Raw genomic sequence first — 21,280 nt, 5'->3', positions numbered from 1 at the left:
AATAAATAAATGCAAACATGACTGTTGTCTATCTATCTGTCTGTCCGTCCGTCCGTCCGTCCGTCCGTCCGTCCGTCCGTCCATCCATCCATCCATCCATCCATCCATCCATCCATCCATCCATCCATCCATCCATCCATCCATCCATCCATCCATCCATCCATCCATCCATCCATCCATCCATCTATCTATCTATCTATCTATCTATCTATCTATCTATCTATCTATCTATCTATCTATCTATCTATCTATCTATCTATCTATCTATCTATCTATCTATCTATCTATCTATCTATCTATCTATCTATCTATCTATCTATCTATCTATCTATCTATCGCATTTATGACATTGACCAATAGAGGCGCAGTTTCCTCGTTTACGTCGCTCGGTGACGTAAGACGCTCTGAGCCGAGTCGAGCCAGCCTCCACTCTGCCCTGTTCATTCTCAGGCCGGGTAGGACCCAAGCAACAACACTGCTATCGGTTCAACCTATGAAGATTGGGCTTTTACAATCGCCATCCATCCTTTTAGTAGACAACATTTTGTGGAAATACATCACTGTCACTAATCAGAAGATACTCTAAAACGTTGAATCGGTGAGTTATGGAGGTGGATGGGTTTGCCACATCTCCAGTTTTTTGCTTGTCTTCTTCTGCTGCCCAGTTTTATTGTTGCTTTGTTCTGGGCAGCAGCCATTTTTAATCGCCTTGTCCTACATTCCCCATCGCTGTGTTCAAACCGCTAGTTTGGAAATGTTAGCAAAGCTTGTGGTGTTTTTGTTGAAAATTTCCCTTACAAATTACAGCGCGTTTTGTCACGTCAAGCACGAATGTAAATGCACTGAAATCCACCGGCCTGTCAATTGTTGCTTTTTGAAGCACTGCACTGGAAGTTTTACGGAATTGCCGTTTCGCCAGTTTCTCACAAGCTTCCACTGCCGTTGCTAGCTCATGCTAACTTGGAAAGCTAGTGGTTGAGTTTTGTTATTTCTGCTCAATAGCGTTAAAAAAAATAATAATTGGAAAACAACAACGTGCCTGTTTGATCACACGTTTAGATATGAAATGACAATGAAATACAATCTTAACGGGACCTTGGTCAACAGCACTTCATGTTTACATAGCCATTTTTTCCTTTAGCCAGCAGCTAGCTAAGTTAGCATATATTTTTTTTACTAGTGGTGGCCAGCATCTACACACACCAAGGGTCCTTCTTGGCGTTTACATTGTTATGTTAATCACAGGTAATGTTGGGTTACAGTCTTTAGAGTCATCTAAAACCAGTAACGCCGCTCTAATCATTGCATTTTAACCACTCGTCGGGATGGGCTGTGTTTTTGTTTTCGAGCAGCGAACTGGCTGGTGTCAGTTTCATGTGCTGGAATTAGCCACTAGCTTACGGCGGGTTACGGCACCAATAACTATTGTTAACGTTAGAGAGGTCAAAAGCTGCCTTGCGAAAATAAATATATCATACATGTAGTAGACTCATTTTTAAGTTCTTATATTAAATTGCATCAATTGTCTTGTAGAGATGGTGGTAAATTGTAAACAAAATCAAGAAGAGGATAACGTTAGCTGTCATTGCGTTAGCTTCCATAGCTAAGCTAGCGTCACCAAATTTGTGATTTGCTTGTCTTCGAAGAAATTCTGGGGTATTTTTTTTTAAAATTTCAGATAACTTCAGAGAAACGGCAGGGTTAGATTTAATGCATTATAAAACCCACAGTCGTAGTCGGATATTTTAGAAATAGAAATGCCGGTAAAACGCCTATGCGGGGCTTTGACGGAGCGGCCTGTGAGATGTTATTTCGTCGCTTGGTTTTTTTCTACTCAAACGACGATATTTATTCGCATAGGTTTGTGTATAAAATATTCAAAACAGCAGCTGTGGACCGCTGCGTCTTCGCTAACGTTATGTAAACCATAACGAGGGTAATGAAGCCCTCTTTTTAATGCGTTTGCTACCCTTTACAGCTTTCCACATACATTGTTTTGATAGTTTGATTGAGCAATCACTTTTGAAATCTGAGCGCAACAAGCCAGCGTTTATATATTTAACTTTTGGCTGATACAATAAGAAGAAATAAGAAAAAACACACGTGGACTCCAAATTATTTGCGTGCAATATATTTAACGGAAGAGAGAATGAATTGTTTGCATGTGTATAACATGTGAATAGGGCTTGCGTTGTTGCTATTGTTAGACATTGTTATTTGACTATTATGTTAGATTTAAATGTTTATAACGAAATAAACTGATGCTAATTTCATAATTGGGATATCTGGGATTGAGTTAGATTTTAATAAGCAATCGGTTTAAAACATTTAAGAATTGAATAATTTTGTTTATCCACATATAATTGAGCACTTATGCAGTGTTAAGTTAAAGTGGTATTTACTGTGTTCTCAGTCATTTAATTGAGTATATGTATATATAATAAGGAAAAATTGATTCCAACAATTTCATGTTGTACAATTATGCCGATATGTTTTTTTTCAGATGTGAATTGTCTTAAGCACAAAGCTTACACAAGGACAACCTGGTGTATTAAGGACGAGGTTTCCAATAACACATGAGCCACAAGTCACTTTTGCAAACAGCACATCATTTCTACAGAGCATCTCAGTAGTAAGGGAAGAATAGATGAAAGGAGAAGAGGTGAAGGAAATGAGTTTCAAACAGGAATGAGGAGGGATTCTTGGCATGGCAACGTGATGCTTATTTCCTGCCAATAAGAACTTTTCCATCATGCTTAATTTTAGTGGGAATTAAGTATTTAAGATGTGAGGTGATAACTTATTTAAGGTATTAGATGTGGAGGGAAAATCCACTTTGTAGAGTCTTGAAGTTTGCTCAAAATAAATAATCTGTCACAGTAACCATTAAGCCATTTTATCTTGCTTGGTCTTACTGAAGAACTTTCTCTATGGACATATGCTAGGCAGCATTTATTTTATTCACAGCTGCTCAAAATGGCTTGGTGCAGGTTTTAAGAAACAATCACTTGTAATACTACACAATGAACTGTACCCAGGTGTCTGAGGACAAGTTGGACCTGTCTGTGCCTCCAGGGCAGGATTTGTAAAAGACACACACAGGGAAATCAAACCTTTCAATTTCATGTCAAGTATCCATGTAATGACGACAACTGCTTCAAGTTTGTTTTTCAACATGTTGTATACCTGAACATGAAAGGTGTTTTCCCCGTTGGGCCAAGCCAGCCAACATACCACAAATGGTTTTTAGCACAACTGTGATGCTGCTGAGATTACACTGGAAACGCTTGTGGTCTGTGTGGCTAAGGGCCATGACATATGGAAATACTAGTGCCACTGCCGACAAAGGATCAATGTGTCACGTCCCGTTGGTACCCTTCTTTTGTTCAAAGTTGCACATGAACACGCTGCAAAAACCACACTGCACCCATCTGATCACTAACATGCAGGTGCAGTTTACACCTGTGGAAAAAAACACCCAGTTTTTAAATCTGGCTGGTTATTTAGTTTTTGAATTCTTGGTGATATCTCCAAATATGCAGTAGTAATGGAAACATAATTCATGTAAAATTTAATATAACACATTTTGATATCATATAATTGATATTTACCATTGCTACTCAGATATTTTGTGTAGTTTTTAAATATGAATCCACTCAAAGCTGTTTTCAGGTCTTTTTTGAATCTTGATGAATTTTAGGGTCAGTATTGAGTAAAGGTTCATTTATGGTTAGTTTTAGGCCAATAATAGTACAACAGTGGTGTTACCCTATTGTTTTTTTCATTAATAAAACCATGACTTTGTGTCTGTACTAAAGGCTGACATTCCTTCTCTTTTCTTGGTAGAATCAGAAGGCACTGGGAAGAGGCGCAAAGAAAAATTTCCATACTCGATGACATTACATCGCAATGTCCGATCGTTTGGGGCAAATAACCAAGTCCAAGGATGGGAAAAGCAAGTATTCCTCACTCAGCCTATTTGACAAGTACAAGGGGAAATCAATAGAAACTCAGAAAAACACAGGTAAGTTGCAATTGTTTTTGTTTTTCTCATCTTACTTCTATCTCTCGTCTATCTCTGTTTCAATGTCTTTAATCTCTGTTCCCCTGATTTACCTACTTCTGTTTTCTCTCCCAGTAGTTCCGCGACATGGCTTGCAGAGTCTTGGCAAAGTGGCCGCAGCCCGGCGCATGCCCCCACCTGCTCATCTGCCGAGCTTGAAGTCTGAAAACAAAGGAAACGATCCCAACGTGATTATTGTGCCCAAAGACGGTACAGGATGGGCGAACAAGCAGGAACAAACCGATCAAAAGAGGTAAGAGGAGAACATGTAAAGCATCTCAAACTCCCCTCCCCTCTGATCATCATGTCAAAGTTCAGGTGAATTAACTGATGTACAAGATTTTGTAAATGATTGTTTTTCCTTTTCTGTTATGTTTGTAGTTCTATTGCATCAATACCACAGCTGCCGGAGTTGCCGCCACAGCTGGCTTTACAGAAATCTGTCTCCAATCTTCAGAAGCCCTCACCGGTAGCCAACCAGGAGGTATGTAGTATGTGGATCTAGAGTCTACCACTGTCTCAAAATGTTCTCTTCTCAATTATTAACTCTTAAAGAAGCCATCTTTAATGCTATACAGATTTCAATAGCGATGCCCAAAGAAAATGCCCATGCTGTGGTCACGATGCCCAAAGAAAATGCCCATGCTGTGGTCACTATGCAGAGGAGGGAAAAATACTCAGACTATCGCTCACATGTCAGAGAGACCAAATGCAGCTGTTCGACTGTGACCTTGGTTTTCTTCATTTTCACAGAGCACAAACACAGGTGGACCAAAGCAATGGGCCCAGCTAAATGGAAAGGCAGTAGAGCAAGATGGTGAGTCATCCCAGATTCTCTTTAATTGAGAGTTGCATTAAAAATTTAAATGACATGCTAATGGTTAAGAGTATGCTTCCTAGATTGTGACCTTGTGTCTTTGCCACCGAGTACCACATTCTGTGTTTTGCCAAAGTCTGACGAACATCCTTTGCTTTGTTGCTCCTTTTAACGCCAATATCAGGTTTAAGGGCCTCAAACCGACTTCAGCCCTTCTCTCACGAGGAATTTCCCACGCTGAAGGCAGCTGGAGAACAGGACAGGGTTGGCAAGGAAAGAAGCGGCTTCGATCCGTCGTATGGGCCAGGACCAAGCCTCCGCCCCCAGAGTAAGTCTCAACTCTCTAGAACTGGCTGAGGCGCTCATAGATAAGATGATGTCTGCTGGAAAGCAAGTTATTAAATTGGCAAAGAGATTTCGGACTATCTTGAAGATAGTGATTTTGTTGAAACACATAAACAATGATGCAAAACTGATAAAGAGAGCAGTTTACTCACTGCTTCTATCAGCCTAATGCTAAATGTCTTTTGATATCATATACTTGTGTATTTCAAGCAAATAAAGCACTAAGAAAGGAAATGCTGACATACTTACCACTGATGTCTAAAATCTTCCTCCCCACAAAAAGATGTGACGAGCTGGAGGGAAGGTGGTGGCAGGAACCTTCAGCCCTCGTCCCTGACCCTCGGCCTGCCTGCAGATCCTGAGGGTAAGATCACTGCCCTGGGTGAGACTGGCTCCCCTCCAGCCTCATCTCACCCCACCTCTGCCACCGGCACCACCTCTACAAGTGTAGTGACGGCCCCGTCACCGGTCGCTGACCCCAAGGAGCCTTCCCTACGACCCGCCCAGCCAGTCCGCAGAACAACCGTCCCTACTGCCCTGCAGTACCAGCTTCACCACACTTCAACTGCTGTCTACCACGACATGTTGCCCGCATTTGTAAGTTCTACATGGCTCATATGACTGTTCTGGCACTTGTTTGAAAAATACTGTAAAGACAAGGTACTTGTTTTACTTGTACATTGTCAACTTTAGGGTTAAGTCAGACACGGCTGAAGTCATTTTGTTGGTAAATTGTTTTCCCATCATAAACACTTGTCATCCTGCTGTTTCCAGATGTGCTCTAAAGACACACGTGAAGCCCCAGGTACAGAACATGTCCCTACCACCGTAGCAGCACCAGCCCGATTTGACAGCAAACCTACTTTTAGACAGAATTATGCCAAACCCGAACTTGTCAAGTAAGTGCATTCACAATGTGAGAAGAATTTGACCAAGCTGTTGTGACACCTCATAATTGGTAATGTGTGTGTGTAATCTGCAGTGGTGATGTGAGAAGAGAGAACCGCTTTGTGCGTGCTCCTCCTAGACTCTCCTCTCAGCCCATCCGCAGACCTGGTGAGAGGCCACAACGCCCAGCCATCATTAATCCAGAAGACCTGAAGGATTTGGATGAGCTTGACAATGACTGTGAGGACGGATGGGCTGGTCAGTATTTTTTAGACTTATTCAGGCCAAATAAAATGGTGACTTGACTTTAAGTTTGTTGTTCAGTTTTTTGATACCAAATAGTCTGTGTGTTTTTGATCACACAACAACATCAATTACTGCTCACTGCCCTGACTTTACTAATAATTGTTCAACTCCTGCCATGTGTGTAACTTGTTTTATGCACACTAGCAGGAACAGAAGCATTTATCTTATTTTAGTCTGATGGATAAATCCATACTTTTCCCAATGCTCTCGTCTGCACCTCGTGCCACACCTGCTGATGGTTTGTTGTTTTTCCAGGACTCCATGAGGAAGTTGATTATAGTGAGAAACTCAAGTTCAGTGATGATGAAGATGAACACAATAACGAAAAAAACAAGATGTGGTGAGAGTTCTTTCCTGACAGCTCAGTACTTCTCTAAACACTCTTGTTAGAGTGCCATCTTTACTAAAAGGGTTCTTGGTTTTAGGACTGAATGGGAGAGAGCGAACCAGCGTGACTGCCAGTCCTCCCTAAGTTCAGGTGAGGCATCTTATCCCCCCGAGGGCCTAGAGGAGAGTTATTACCAACATCACCATCACGAGCCTCCCAGGAAGACCAACGGCAGATATCTCTCAGCGGACACTCAGGTAACCACACACAGTGCTGTGTTTTCCACCTTGACAGTATGTATCTAAAATTAACTTATCATGGTGTTAGTTAAGATACACCTTGTCCTTTAATCCCCTTTTGACTAGGGAATTAAACAACATCGCAGAACATAAGAATATCAGTGTGCTTTAATGAGACAGTAACTGAGATTTGAGAAATATAACCTTGCAGTAACCATAGCAATATGTGTCTGACTATGTTGTACTTACAAAGTAGTTTTGCTTGGCAACTGAGAATGTGATAGACTTAATGGTCAGAAAATGTGTCTGTCTGCTGGCCACTTCCTTGTGGAAAGAATTTGTCAGACTCCTTGACTAAACAAGTTCACAGTGAGAATGGCTGTTCTTGAGATTGGGTAGTTTATGGTATTCTTAAGACTCAGTGATCTAAAACACATACTACGTAATGGTTATTTTCCAAGTATAAATCTGGGTTTGGACATTAGGTTATTGTCATTCATTCCCCTTTTCCCATGTTTCCACAACCTAGAGGAATGCAAGTTCTTATAAACACTTCTCCTGAAAGGTAAACATGAACTGAACTGTCCAGATTTATTTTTGGAGAACTGGACACCGTTTTACTGTTAAACACAGTAAATCATTGTGGTTATTCAAAGAAAAGTAAAGGACATTGATCATTTCAAATATCTTCATAAACTGTATGATGGAGAATTTTGAGCTTAATTATTTAACCTCCAGAACAAAGAAAAAACTTGTGGTTTAGTCTTGTGTGTTTTAAGATACAGAATCCATTTTATATATGAGCATTTTTACCACTTGAATCACCACTCCAGGCCCAGCAGAAAATCCAAGGTGAGCCACTTGCTGACCAGGAAGACCACCAGCGCCAGTCTCAGACTCAGGCTCCTGCCAGGGCAAAGTACGTGTCACCCGAGTTGTCAGAGGCTGTTGAGAGAGCCCGCAGGCGCCGAGAGGAGGAAGAGAGGCGTGCTCGTGAGGAACGCCTGGCTGCCTGTGCTGAAAAGCTCAAAAAGCTGGATGAGAAGTTTGGGAAGACTGAAAGACAGATGTCAAGGACAGAGGAGGACCAGAAAGAGGGAGATGGCAAAGAAGTCCCACTGTCCCCAAACAGGGAACCAACTAAAAGCCACTCTGAGAACTGGCAATATAGCACAAAAGGTGAATAAGAAAAAAATTATTTTATCTAAGAACTAATGCAGATTAAATTCAGATCATTTTTGCAGTTCTGAACACTTTTGCAATCATATGATTCTAGATGGAAGTGAGGGTCCTGCCGACAACTCTCCTGGCCATAGTTACCGTGAGGAACATGGCTTTTCTACCTACCGCAGCAGCGAGGACGATGGACAGGAGCCCTCCTCCCCCCCAGGAGACTATAATGGACGTCATCCCTCCAAACCCATCCCACCCCGCTTTCAAAAGCAGCCGCAGCACCAGCAGCAACAGCAGCAGGTGAGCGCCAGCTGATGCCCCTTCTTACCCATAAAGTCCTAATCACATACTAATGCGTCAGTGTATTAGTGGCTGCTCTGGGAGAAGAGGGCTTTCAAGAGTTAACACAAGCAGGGATTGTTTTTAAGGTTGGAGTCATCAGCATGCATGCCATACGTGAAAGGCAGTGAGCCCTGTGTAGGGCCTTAAGCTATCTGACTTTGATTGGATTATCCAAAGTTGATTCTTGTTAGGATTTAAAAAAAAAACTATCATACCTTGGTTCTCTCATGCAAAGAACATGAAAATGCAATTTATAAATGGGATGGGGTTTGAAGTTTTGCCTGTCAGTGAATCGAAATAGCTTGATTTGATTGGGTTAGATTGTCTGTTTGACAGAACACATGTCCCAGTAGGAAAAGCACAGGTGTAATTAGTGAAGGTTTAATTTTAGCAATGGGTTCCATCTTGAATGTTTTTAGTAACACTTGTGCTTTTCCTGCAGCGTCTGCTGTGAAAAGAGCCCATTGTGACGTTATTTAGTACTTTTTTCCTTAACTGAGAATAGCTGCTGTGACAGGGTCTGGCAAACACAGAGGATGAAATTGGGCTCGATTTTCTCAATGCTATTCTTTCATATTTAGTCCCCACTGTATGTGAATCAATGTGGCAATTTGTGTATGAATACATTCTACAGGAGCAAGTGTACAAGATGCAGCATTGGCAGCAGTCCGGTCACCCTGCCTCCTCTGGCTCAAATCATGGCCAGCGAGGCTACTATCCCCCACATGTCCTTGGGTTTGACCCTCGCTGGATGATGATGCCGACTTTCATGGATCCTCGCATGACACAAGGACGATCTCCTGTGGACTTCTACCCGAACACTGTCCACTCTTCAGGTGAGAACTAATTTAGAAATAGAAAAATAAAGCATTTAGCTTTACAACTGAAATGACAGTCTGTTTACATGGAAAAACTCCAGATTTTAACACCGATTCATTTCAGCAGGAATGATGAAGCCCATGATGCATCAAGACCACTTGAACAGTCCTGGCTCTGATGAGGGATGTCATGCCAACCTACACCAGGAGCGAAGAGCCCCTTCCACTGAGCCTTACCCAATGTGGAACCAAGATGGCTACCCCTTGCGCAGCTTCACTCCACCTTACCAGAGACAGCATGAAAGCTCAGACAGTGGCCAGGCAGATGACAGGTCAGTTGTTGTGTTAAATCTTTGAACCTGGAAACTTTTCAGTTATTATTTTAAGACATTCCTCCATTTTTATTCAGCTCTGTGGAAACTCACAAAAAAGTGAAACCCTGCTTGGTCGTATTGGCTTCTCTTCCTGTGTTCATTCTTTATAATTTTTTTATACCTCCCCCTTTCCACAGAAGTGATATGGCCTGCTCCCAACAGGACTCATATGAAGAGAGGGCCAATGAGTGCCTGACCCACCCTCAAGATGATCTCCCCCATCATTCTTACCAGAGCAGAGGCCCAGACAGAGCACATCATGACCAAGGCCTGCTCACCACTGCTCAGAACCACCCCCAGAGTCACTCTGATAACGAATACCCAAACCAAGACAAACATCTGAAAGATGGCTCCGAATCTCACGACGAGACCTTAGATGGTTCCAAGGACAATTGGAAAAGGGATGGAGGCCAGAAACAAGACGGAGGACTGAATACTCAAAGCCAGTGGTCTGAACCCAGTTCCAGCTCAAGTAGCGCGAGCCAGCCATCTGAGACCAGTGGACGTACATTGATTCGCAGAACTGGGCCCATCAAGAAACCCGTTCTCAAGGCTCTCAAAGTTGAAGACAAGGAGAATGAGAAGCCCAAAACTGAGCCCGAGGAGAAGCCTGTCCCCTACCGTCTGGAGAAAGAAGTCCTCACCAATGTTTATGACTTGAAGAAAGACATCCAGCCTGCCAGCAACAGGCGCGCAGCCTCACCTGTTGTCGTTGTTGTCGAGAAACAGCCTGAAGAGAGGCAGCGTCAGTCACCGGCTCCCACCAAGACAGAGAGGCCTTTGAGCACCCACAGCGATGACTCTCCCAAGGAGTGCGCCTGGGACACCGGCAAGAGCCAGTCACCTAGAGAAAGCCAAGAAAACCGGGAGCCCCAGGCACCACGGCGCAACAACTGGATCTTTATTGATGAGGAACAGGCCTTTGGTGCGGTCAGGGGAACAGGAAGAGGCCGCAGTCGAGGCTTCAGGGAGTTCGGCTCCAGAGGTGGAACCCGTGGTGGCCGAGGTGGAGACAATCTCCGAGGAGCCTACAACAACAATAACAACAGCGGCGGCATCGGAGCCCAGCGGACAAGCAGAGGCCGAGGACCGCCTAGAGACCTTGTCAAGGTGGAGGAGTTCCAGAGGGGCAAGCCCCGGAGACGAAATGTCAGTGAGACCTTGAGTGAAGCCTCCGAGTATGAAGAACTGCCCAAGAGGCGTCGCCAGAAGGGATCTGAAAATGGAGAAGGCTACATAGAATCTGGAGAGGTCCGTAAAGCAGACAGAGATTCTTGGAGATCCAACAAAGTGTACACAGATGACCAGTTGCCCACAGATTTCAAAGAAAAGACCAAGGCCAGCAGAGGCTTTGGGGGTCGCACTTTGCCTCCCAGACTGAACACCACCGGAAGTTACAATCGAGGCTTCGGAGGGCCCAGGGACATTTCCACATGGAGGGGCCGTGGACCCCAGTTTGGCAGCAATGGTGGCTCCATGCAAGAAAACGGTTACGGTACTGGAGCTGAGACAATGTATTCTCGCCGACTCCCCGTCGAGCGCGACGCTCTCAAGTACGCCCCTAAATTCACCGGCTCTTTAATGGAAAATGGCACAGAGGACCGCGAAGGAGAGTACTACTTTGACAACGACAACCCCGACAGACAGATGTTAAGGAGACGGCGCCCACCACGTCAAGACAAGCCGCCACGCTTCCGTCGCCTACGACAAGAGCAGGGACCTGGCTCCAACCAGTGGACGAGTGACGAGTATATAAACGGAGACTTTGCCAACCCCTGGCCTGGCCGCTCCAAAGGTAGTGGGGAAGACAACTGGCCCAGTGGCCATTACTCTGGCCAGCGTTCTAACCAGCACGGCCAGGTGGAGGAATGGGAGACGGGATCAGACAACAGTGACTTTGGTGACTGGAGAGAGAAGCGAAGTGGAAGTGGAGGCGCAGCTCCACAGGGACACGATATCCCCTCCGACTCTGGACACAGTGAACCAGGCTCTGGCGAGAAAAGAGAACTTTCCAAGAGAAGCTTCTCCAGTCAGAGGCCACTGGTGGAACGGCAGAACAGGAAAGGGGAGCCGTCGCTGCTGGAAGCGAGCAAGATGACACGTACACCTGATAACCCCCCCACCTCCTCCTCTAACAGGAGCGACAGTTGGCAGAACGGAGGGAGTAAGAGGTGAGATGAATGGTAGAAGAGACTCTGCTGAGGTTTATTGTAGGTTATACTGTCCCATCCCCATATGTATTGCTTCTGGCCGTGTAGCATGTTTTATGTAAGCTTGGGACTTACATTAATGCTCCAGTGCTTTGTTCCAGGCCTGGTTGTTGTAGTTGCTTAGAAACCAACAACACAGTATGTCCTCTCCCTTTATTATGTTCACCTTGCAGTATTCTCTGACTAACTTTCTCATGATGACATGAAATGAATAAAATGAACATGGACATTTTTTTCTCACCTTAATTTAAAGAAAATTCTTCATTACAAATGTAGGACTGTAAGGAGAAACAGTGCAGATATTCAATACAATCACTTTGGAAGTACCATATGCTGTTCCCACTTGCACTACCAGCATTTTTGTATTATTCGACCACCACTGAACGACTCACCTGTAGATAGTTTGTTCTCTCGATGCTCTTCCATTCTGCTCCGTTGTTTCAAGAAGCAGAAACAGTATTTATCGTTTGCTACAGTTTCCCCTGCAGTCATAGTCTGAGGTACAGAGCACTGCTCACCATGCGAGCATGTAGTTTAGGCTTGGGCGATAGGTAAAAAAATTCCAATCGGCCACCGTACCCCTTTAAATCGGCGGTTGACGATATATTCGGCCGTTATGACACGTGTGCAGAGCACAGGTGATAGATAAATAATTTCAACAGAATTGCTGTGAATCTGTGAACGCGCACGTATAAAGGGCGGATTCAAGGCAGCAGATCAGTCACAACCAGAGCACCGACGCGTCAGAGAGAAGCGCTGCGCACACCTTATTTCTCCTGTGAGGAAGAAAGAAAAGAAGAAGAAGCCTGTGGTCCGACTCCGACCTGACCCGAGTTATTAAATGTTTACGTTTAGGCTATTTAAAAGTAATTTAATTGGTGCTGACTTGTAAATGAATGCTGCTCTGGATCCAAAGTATCCAAACAACAGAAACATTTTATTATATTAGACTATATATTTCCATCTTTGCTGAGCATAAGGTTTGTTCTAAATTAAATAAAAGCCTGTCCCATAGACGCGTGTCTCTATAAGACGGGTCCGCTCAGCGCACATACACACACACACACACACACACACACACACACACACACACACACACACACCCTCAAAAAAAAAAAAAAAATTGGCAGAAGTCCGGCCGTGAGAACCGGCAGCCTACCTTTCGTATGGATAATCAGCTTGATAATCCGTTGTTGTGATAGACACATGTGTTTTCATAACGTATAATAACGTGGATACAATCACCGCAACTCTGCCCGGAGCTTCGCTACTTTTATTTCCGTATCCTTGGTAACAGTAACCCCCGGTACAAGGATTTCAAAATAAGGGCACACTGAATATCAGAAAAACATTACAGCCATAACGCTCTTCTAAAAATAATTCAGACTCGTCAGAAATCAGTGTGAATAACTGCCAGATCCAATTTACGCACGCTTTGAATTGTGCTCCATGTAAATTAGAGTTGAATTCTGTGGAGCCAGACCATTAATTTGGCGAAATAAAATGCAAAAAAAATCGCCCAGACAATCGCCAAAAATTAAATCAACCGTGACGGACTCAGCCGGTGGTCGATTGGCGATACATTCGTCCTATCGCCCAAGCCTAATGTAGTTCAGGTTCATTGGCGAGATGAATGTGCGAAAGGCGCCTGTGCCTAACAGGAGGATTGGCAAATTGAACATTGTTAGATTCGACAGCGTTCCCCCCGGGCCTGAGTTTGAACTCACCCTGTCTGGTTTCCTTCTTATTCCACCTGTTATCTGCGGTCTTTGCTGAACTAAGCTACCTCAAAACAGAAAAAATGTTTCATGTCAAATTAAAAACGGCCAAAAATTCAATAAACCATGAGATTGTTAGAGGTTTTGGTAATTTTGTTGCTAAATGTTGATGTCTGACTCTTGGCGGTGCTCAGAAAATAAAAATTAAAACACGTATGTCTCCCACTTTCCTATTTTCAGCAGGAGCCCAGATGAATCAGGCCCAGTCTACAGCCTAGAGCAGCCAGAGGAGAGGGAGCCCATTGAGCCCTCAGGGAAGAAATTAGACAAGGAGCTGAAGCCAGGACCTGTCAAGACGGACTTAGCTGAACCTCTGTCCCAGTATGAACTCAGCAGTTACCCAAGTAAGTCCATTTATTTTAAATAAATGCCTTCAGTCTTGATAGAAATGAAAAATATGTTAGCAGTTGGTTCTCCCACATTGCTGAATTTCTAAGAAAAATGTTTTTGTAGTTGAGGGAGATGCAGGGGGACCCGTTTCAAATCCAGATGGATACCAGGATGCCTTGTCCAAAAAGCAGAGACGCCCACAGGAAGATGAAAGGAGGAGGAAGGAACAGGGAGCTGCTGTAAGTTCAACATGTGTTCAACATGTGTTCAACATATGCTGAGGATAAACATAATGGATGTATCTTATCAGTATGTTAAGCCTTTCTCATTGCTGTGTCAGGTGCCAGTGAAAAACAGGACAATCACATCCAAGATACCACCACGCTTTGCCAAAAAGCAGGGAAGCATGAGCATGGAACAACCTGAAGAGGCACTTTCTTCCAACAACCTGGGAACGGAAATTTGGGAGACCAACAGCTCAGGTAGAAGACGGATCAGGTTTTCTGTAAAGTCTATGGTTCTGTTGATGTTGAGCAGTAACCATAAAGACACAATGTGTTACATTATAATGGCACATTGCAAATTTTATATTTGAAAGACTATAGCTGAAGAATCAGTTCAGCAAACAAGGTTTTTGTTTCCTTTCCTATTTGTTATTTCTAGAAAAACAGCAGTTTGGTTACCTTGTTATGTACTTTTCTCTTTTTTTGTATTATTACATTTTGTATCTAATGCCGAAATGTGATAATTGAAACATTTTCTTGTAATGGGAGTTTTGAGAAAAGCAAATTGATTGTATTTTGCACTAACGACACACATTTCTTTCTCAGCTCTTTCAGTTCAATCTTCAGGAGGAGACTCATGGACTAAACAGGTGTCTTACACTGGGAGTGAACCCAACTCTGAGGTAGTACAATGCCACCTTTTATTTGAAATATTCTGTATCGATATAGTATTTCTTTAGTTCAATTGACAACTAATAAATGTGTTGGAACTGAATTCGATAACTCAAGAAACATAAGCAAACTAATGCCTTTTCTTCTTCTTTACCAGGACTCCGATGCTGGCCCAGAGCAGAGTAAAGAGCAGCACAAGCCAGGGCCCATTGGAAATGAACGCTCCCTGAAGCACCGCAAGGGCTCGGAGGGTGTCGATCGGCTGGAAGGCGGCCCCATCACGCCAGTCAATGGTGTGGACATCCACGTGGACACTGTGCTGCCTGTGCCTCCTATTGAGTTTGGCGTCAGTGCCAAAGACTCTGATTTCAGCCTCCCACCAGGCTCGACCCCAGTGCCCGTGTCAAATCCTGTCAACAAGCTGCAGGACGCACTTACCACCAATGTGAGTGATTTTAATCTGTACTTGTGGCACCTTGGCAATCAAACAACTAAAGGTGATCCAAATGCATGAAGGATAATCTACAGTCTCAATCAATTATAGAATACTTCAAGGACATTTTAATGATAGGAAAGATGTATTTTGTACTTAACAACAGGCAATATTTATTTGATATTGACTGATCCTGGACTTTTGTTTGTTTTTAACAGACTGCTCTCAATCAGAGTATCCCAATGCTGCGCTCCAACCACCTGCAGCCTGGCATTAACCTCAATCCCATCTCCTTCCCCAGTGCTGACCTCACTCTCAAGGTATTTAAATTACAATCCCATGTACACAGAGTTGTATCTTTAAACACATGTAATCAGTGTCTGGAATATAAAAGCCAAACTCACTGTGATATTCAAACATGCATATCAATTAGAAATGTTTGTTTTCCTCAGATGGAATCAGCACGTAAGGCGTGGGAGAACTCCCAGTCCCTCCCTGAGCAGGGCTCTCCTGGCGGAGGTGCTTCAGGTGCTCAGCCTCCCTGCAGCCTCCCTGGCTCATCCAGTGGTGTCAGCTACAGTTCCTTTGGAGGAGTGTCCATGCCTCCGATGCCTGTGGCATCAGTAGCACCCTCCATGTCCATGCAAGGTAAACTACATTTCCTTTTGTCCTTGTTTGATGAGGGTTCAATCTTTGAGGAGAACTAAACTTCAAAGCTGTTTCCTCTCCCTTCTGTAGGTAGTCATATTCCCCCATTGTATTTGGATGGCCATGTCTTTCCAAGCCAGCCACGCCTTGTGCCTCCCACCATGACCCAGCAGCAGACATACCAACAGGCGGCCGCAGCTCAGCAGATTCCCATCTCTTTGCACACGTCTCTTCAGGCTCAGGCTCAGTTGGGGCTTCGAGGCGGTCTGCCTGTCTCTCAGTCTCAAGAGATGTTCAACTCTATTCCCCCCTTCAGGTAATATGTGAAATTCACATCAGTCCTGTCAAATTGCTTCACTCTTGTCATGTTATCTGTTCTGCTTGTGTGGCTCAGATGAAACCTATTTGAATGGAGTTTGACTGTTTCTTTGCCCTGCTCTCTTCCCTGTTTCAGGTCCCAGGTTTACATGCACCCCAACCTGTCACAGCCCAGCCCTATGGTGCTGTCAGGTGGAGCCCCTCTCAAAGGGCCGTACTCGGCTTTCCCTGGCATGCAGCCGTCAGACATGGTCAAGCCACAGTCTGGCTCTCACTACCAGCCAATGAATGGCAGCCAGCAGCTAGTCTACGACAGCCAGATGAACCAGGGGCCTGGGATGGGTTCTTCCCAGTTAATGGACTCTCAGCTCATCCAGGTGAGTGGATTTCACAACGGCTCTCAATGCTGCGGTCCACTTGATGTTGGGTCAGATTTTCTAATAAATAATCAGAATCTGTCCTTTCACCAGGTGACGATGCCGTTGCCCGGCTCTCAGCTGCGCTACGGCTCAGCTCAGCAGCATCTCATCCTCCCACAGTCCATCCAGCTGCAGCAGGGACAGAACCTGTCAGTTGGCGCCCCTCGTCGAATGCTGCCCCCTGGCTCCCAGCCTGTCATGACTGGCAGTCGAGAGGTACGACTTGTGGATCGAATGTTTCTGAACACAGATCCATTGAGAGTAGTATTGACAAATGTGTGTAATACAGCATATTTGTTTAAATCCATAACACACTGGACCCGAGAGGTTCATATTTATTGATGATTGTTCCCTGTTTGTCAGGGTTCACAGATGGAAATGAAAGGCTTCCAGTTTGCTGAGAAGCCCAACCACTCCCCAGGCATATCTGGAGGGTCCTACAGGTCAGTGGAAAATACACACAAAAAAAATATTATATTATATATAAATTATATATTATATACACTATCACAACTCATGCAGCTTCATTAACTAAATTTTCTCCTCCCTCTTTTTTCATCAGGCCTGGTTCTGCCAGCCCCAGTGGTAAACCCTCTGGTCCTGGGGGTCCTGTAGGCCCCCTGCCCACACATTTTGCTCAACAGGTATTTATTTTTCATACAGTTATTTTCAGATGTTTTAACTCTGAAGGTTTATCAGGGCATTTTTAAACATGGGCCAATGACAGAAATATTCCATCGCCTAATGCGGGAGTGTTTGGTGTTTTGTTTGCTAAAAGCTGCTCAGCTCATCTCCCTCTCAACATGATGGTCCATGGTTCACTTTAAAAATGAACACTGAATTGCCTAATGACAAACATGTGAGCAAACTTGAGTTTTTGGACCAAGTCTGAAAATGCCCTAAGAATTTGAATACTTGCATGCTAATTATTCGTGTTTTCATTTATTTCCCACCTCCTCATCTACTTCCCTCCCCTCCTCCTCCTCCTCCTCCTCCTCCTCTCCCCACGGCCAACAGGTCCCACCCGCTCAGGGCAGCATGGTGATGCACATGCGCCCCCCCACCACAGGCCCCTTCCCCAACCCCATCCAGAGACCAGTCATGCAGGTCAACAAGCCTGTTATCATCCGCTCCCCCCCTTACCCTAATCCTGGCCGTGACCCCTCCCACTCCACCCCTCCCTCGGCCCCCGAGCCCCCTGTTAAAGGGCCAGAGGATGGCATGAAGGTGAGCCACCCACTGTAAATATAGGTAATTTAATTTAATCCATTTTCTTTTTCTCTATTTCTATTTCTATCACTTGTTTTAGAGATGTTCTAGTGTGTGCTCTTATTTTAAGTAAACAGTTCTAGTTATCTTATCCAAAAAGTCTTGTTACAACGCATTTTGGTACTGTAAAACAACATGTATATTATATATGGTAGAATAAATCTAAATTGTTTATAGTTACATTAGTAACAGTTTTTCTATATACTAATCTGTACTTAATTCTGACAATGGTTCTCATGTGTAATTGTAATTAGAACTTTTCTCCCTTGTAACAGTAATTACTTTTGCATACAAAGATATAATTACAGCTGAATGAAGCGGTTTTTATTTTGGATAATCTGACGCTGAAGCTCAATTTGATTTAAATGACTTCAGTGTGTTAGTGAAGTAGTTGACTGTACATCATGGAGAAATAAAGTTTTGTGTTATAGAAAGCTGTGAATCTCTTGCCTCATATGATTGTTGAGAGTCCAGTTTGGTATAATGCTAAAAAGCATGAAGTGACTTTTCAGGAAAATAACCTGTACAATATTATTGTTAAAAATATCTACTGTTTTGATCAGATAGCCGAGCACCAGCCTAGGACTATTCAAACAAGTGTTTGCAGAAATATAAAGCTCAGCATACACCGCTGTAGATCTTAGTGACCCCACCTTTTCTTTGTGCAGAATAAAACCATCAGAGAAGTGCGCAAGGCAGTGGGTGAGGGCAAGACACCATCTGGGGGCATGACCAGCAAACTCCAGGAGCCCCTACCTTCTACAGGGCAAGCCAAACCAGCACGCACTGGAGCCATCAAACCCCAGGCGGTCAAAGTAGAGGAGGGCAAGGCATAACAATGGACCTGAAAATCCTCATCACCACCCAGCCTGCCAACACGAAGCCCGTTGACCAATGTCTGAGCCTTCTGAGACCCACCTTATCCCAAAGGCACCGAGGCAAGGGGCAAACATGCGGACATCATGATGAATTACCCCCTCTTGAACTGTCAGAACTGGACACTATTATTTCACACCACGTATAGAGATATATAAATATATTATAAATATATACATAGACACAAACAGTCTTTTAAGCAGATCTCTTCAAGGTCCTCTTTAATTTATTATTAGTCACTTTTAAGGGGAGATTGGTAAAGATAAAAGATATTTCTGTTTTCCTTTGAGTTTCTCCTCGAGGTGGGGAAAAGGAAAATGGCCAACTCAGACAGATGGTTCATTTTTCATACCATTTTGCCAAACTATTAACTCCCTGTTGATGGACTGTAGCCCTTAAGACCAGGCAGACACTTGATAAAACTCGCTATGAGAAGCAAAGTCTGTTATAAATTTTTTAAACGAATTTGAAATGCAGTGGGGCACTTGTTTGTCATTTTTCATTGGCATTTTTGCTGGTTAATAAAGTTTCAATTCATCACCCATTAATTCTATTGGTAAAGGACTTATTTTATTAACGGGGGGACACTCCTAACTCCGATTTGTGGACATCATTGCATGTCAACATGGCAAAAGTCAAGTGCATCAGCCTAGAATTGCATCTTCTGGGACTCCACACCCAGCCCATGAACTGTGGCAAAAACTGCTTAGACTGGTAGAAATGATTTCTTTTTCTTGAACTCTGTTCTTTGCTTTTACATTCTGTTGCTTGCTCTCTTTTGTCTGTAAATTGAAACAAAAAGGTGGACATTGTACCAAAATCATGTTGCTTCCATGGGAACTTCACTGGCATTGATACAGCGTGTGCATGTGATGTGCTGAATGTGTGTAAACCTGCAGGACTCCTGCCTAGAAGCTAGCAACATTTCACAAAAAAAGGACTGTACCTGAACTCAGCATTCATTATGCTGCTGTCGACTGTATGGATTTTGATAAATCAAGCTGGCAACAATTTTGGCCTCATTGTGACGTTTTGTGTGTGGGGGAGGAGAGGTGCTGCATTCTCAATTGCTGTAAAGGAACCCCCCCGAAATAGCTGATTGAAATGTTTGCTTTTCTTATCGCTTTGTTTGGGTTGTAATGAATCAAACTGTCTGTTTATGAAGATGTGATATAAGTGATAATTTTAACATCCCTCACCATGGGGCAGTTTGGTTTTTTTTTTCTTCTTTTAATGCTCCTGAAAGACTTTGCTCTCTAATTCCGTTCTGATCCCCCTGTCAACACTGTGGGGAGTTGTTGTGAAGAAACAGACTCATCACTGTTTGATTATTCAACATCTGGTCTCTGAGGTGGCACTAGCAATAAATGCAGCCTAACTATAATCACAATCAGGGTCCAAAAAAAAAAAACTTCTTATTTTTTTCCTGTTAGAAGCTAATGATCACAAACGAGGGGCGTTTAGCATTGCTTGCTGAATTAAAATATGATCTTTGCTTAAGGTTTTTTCTTTCTTTTTTTGTGCGCACTGCAGTTCCAGTGGACTACGAAGGACTTTTAAAAGTGTTCTATATGAAAATGTGAAGCTGTTGGAAACATCATTGGATTTCTTCTTCTTTTTTTTTTTTTTGTAATGGACATTCATTTTGAAACTCACAATGCCAATGTCATAACTGATTCAATGTTACTGCTTACTATAACGCTCCATGACACTACAAAATGTTGCGATTTATCTTTATGACAATGTTTCACTGGTATATATGTATATGCATACTTAACTGTACAGTCGAGCCTTGTCAGCGAGGGGAGGCTTAAACCCACATTTCATTTTAGATATTGTGGCACTATAAAGGATTTAACTTTGAAAAGGTCACTGTGTTCTCAGAATGGACTGCTTTCACTTGTTGATAGGTTTATCGGGCTTGGAGTGTTTTTGCCTCTTATCCCTTACTGCAAAAGATCTTGATGCTTCTCATCATTGTACCCGCACCAAAACGTTGCCCTGACTTTTTTTTTTGTACTTTTAAGATGCATATTTCATTTTGTCAAGAGGACCAGCGCTTTCTACAGCTGATCCAGCATAATTCTATTTATCCTATCTGATCTTTATCCTTTCAGATATTTGGTCATTACTCTCCCTTGTTAAAAAAAAAAAAGAGCTTATTGAAAGAAAAGAAATAAAGCAGTTGTGATTTCTTAAATGTACTGTTGATTCTGTATTCTCACTTTGTCATATTAAAAACCATGCATCAAATTCTTGTGGAAGAAATCATGGGGTAAATGATTTCAGTTGTTGGCTGAGGTATTTGTGGGATATGTAGTATCCTTAGAAGTTGTTTTCATAAAAGTATTTAACCAAGATAAACAAAGCCTCACCAGAGTCATTTAAAAGCTTTGACCCACCACGATTC

At 43.2% G+C, this 21,280-nt stretch overlaps 1 protein-coding gene across 5 annotated transcripts; it reads left to right on the top strand.

The window, feature by feature from the left end:
* Positions 1-441: 441 nt before the first annotated feature.
* On the top strand, positions 442-21,096 carry prrc2b (proline-rich coiled-coil 2B). Of its 5 annotated transcripts, none has more exons than XM_083983069.1 (30): positions 442-598; positions 3,847-4,024; positions 4,142-4,316; positions 4,445-4,547; positions 4,817-4,880; positions 5,065-5,208; positions 5,509-5,822; positions 6,000-6,124; positions 6,208-6,371; positions 6,675-6,759; positions 6,845-7,004; positions 7,820-8,165; positions 8,263-8,459; positions 9,136-9,337; positions 9,447-9,651; positions 9,831-11,864; positions 13,862-14,025; positions 14,135-14,250; positions 14,352-14,493; positions 14,842-14,918; positions 15,065-15,352; positions 15,559-15,660; positions 15,793-15,988; positions 16,079-16,304; positions 16,443-16,683; positions 16,777-16,941; positions 17,089-17,168; positions 17,288-17,369; positions 17,743-17,952; positions 18,663-21,096. In XM_083983069.1, the coding sequence occupies exons 2-30, from the start codon at positions 3,910-3,912 to the stop codon at positions 18,828-18,830; spliced, it is 6,690 nt and encodes a 2,229-aa protein (XP_083839195.1). In that variant the 5' UTR covers positions 442-598; positions 3,847-3,909; the 3' UTR covers positions 18,831-21,096. The 5 variants fall into 5 exon arrangements, with proteins under 5 accessions (XP_083839195.1, XP_083839194.1, XP_083839193.1 ...); XM_083983068.1 differs by having other exon boundaries at positions 4,139-4,316; XM_083983067.1 differs by having other exon boundaries at positions 4,139-4,316; positions 9,444-9,651.
* The last annotated feature ends 184 nt before the right edge of the window (positions 21,097-21,280 follow it).

Source organism: Trachurus trachurus (genome assembly GCF_905171665.1).
Source record: "Trachurus trachurus genome assembly, chromosome: 12".
NCBI lineage: Eukaryota > Metazoa > Chordata > Actinopteri > Carangiformes > Carangidae > Trachurus > Trachurus trachurus.
Note: the sequence above shows the minus strand (reverse complement) of the source record. Positions and strands in the feature narration are given on the sequence as shown.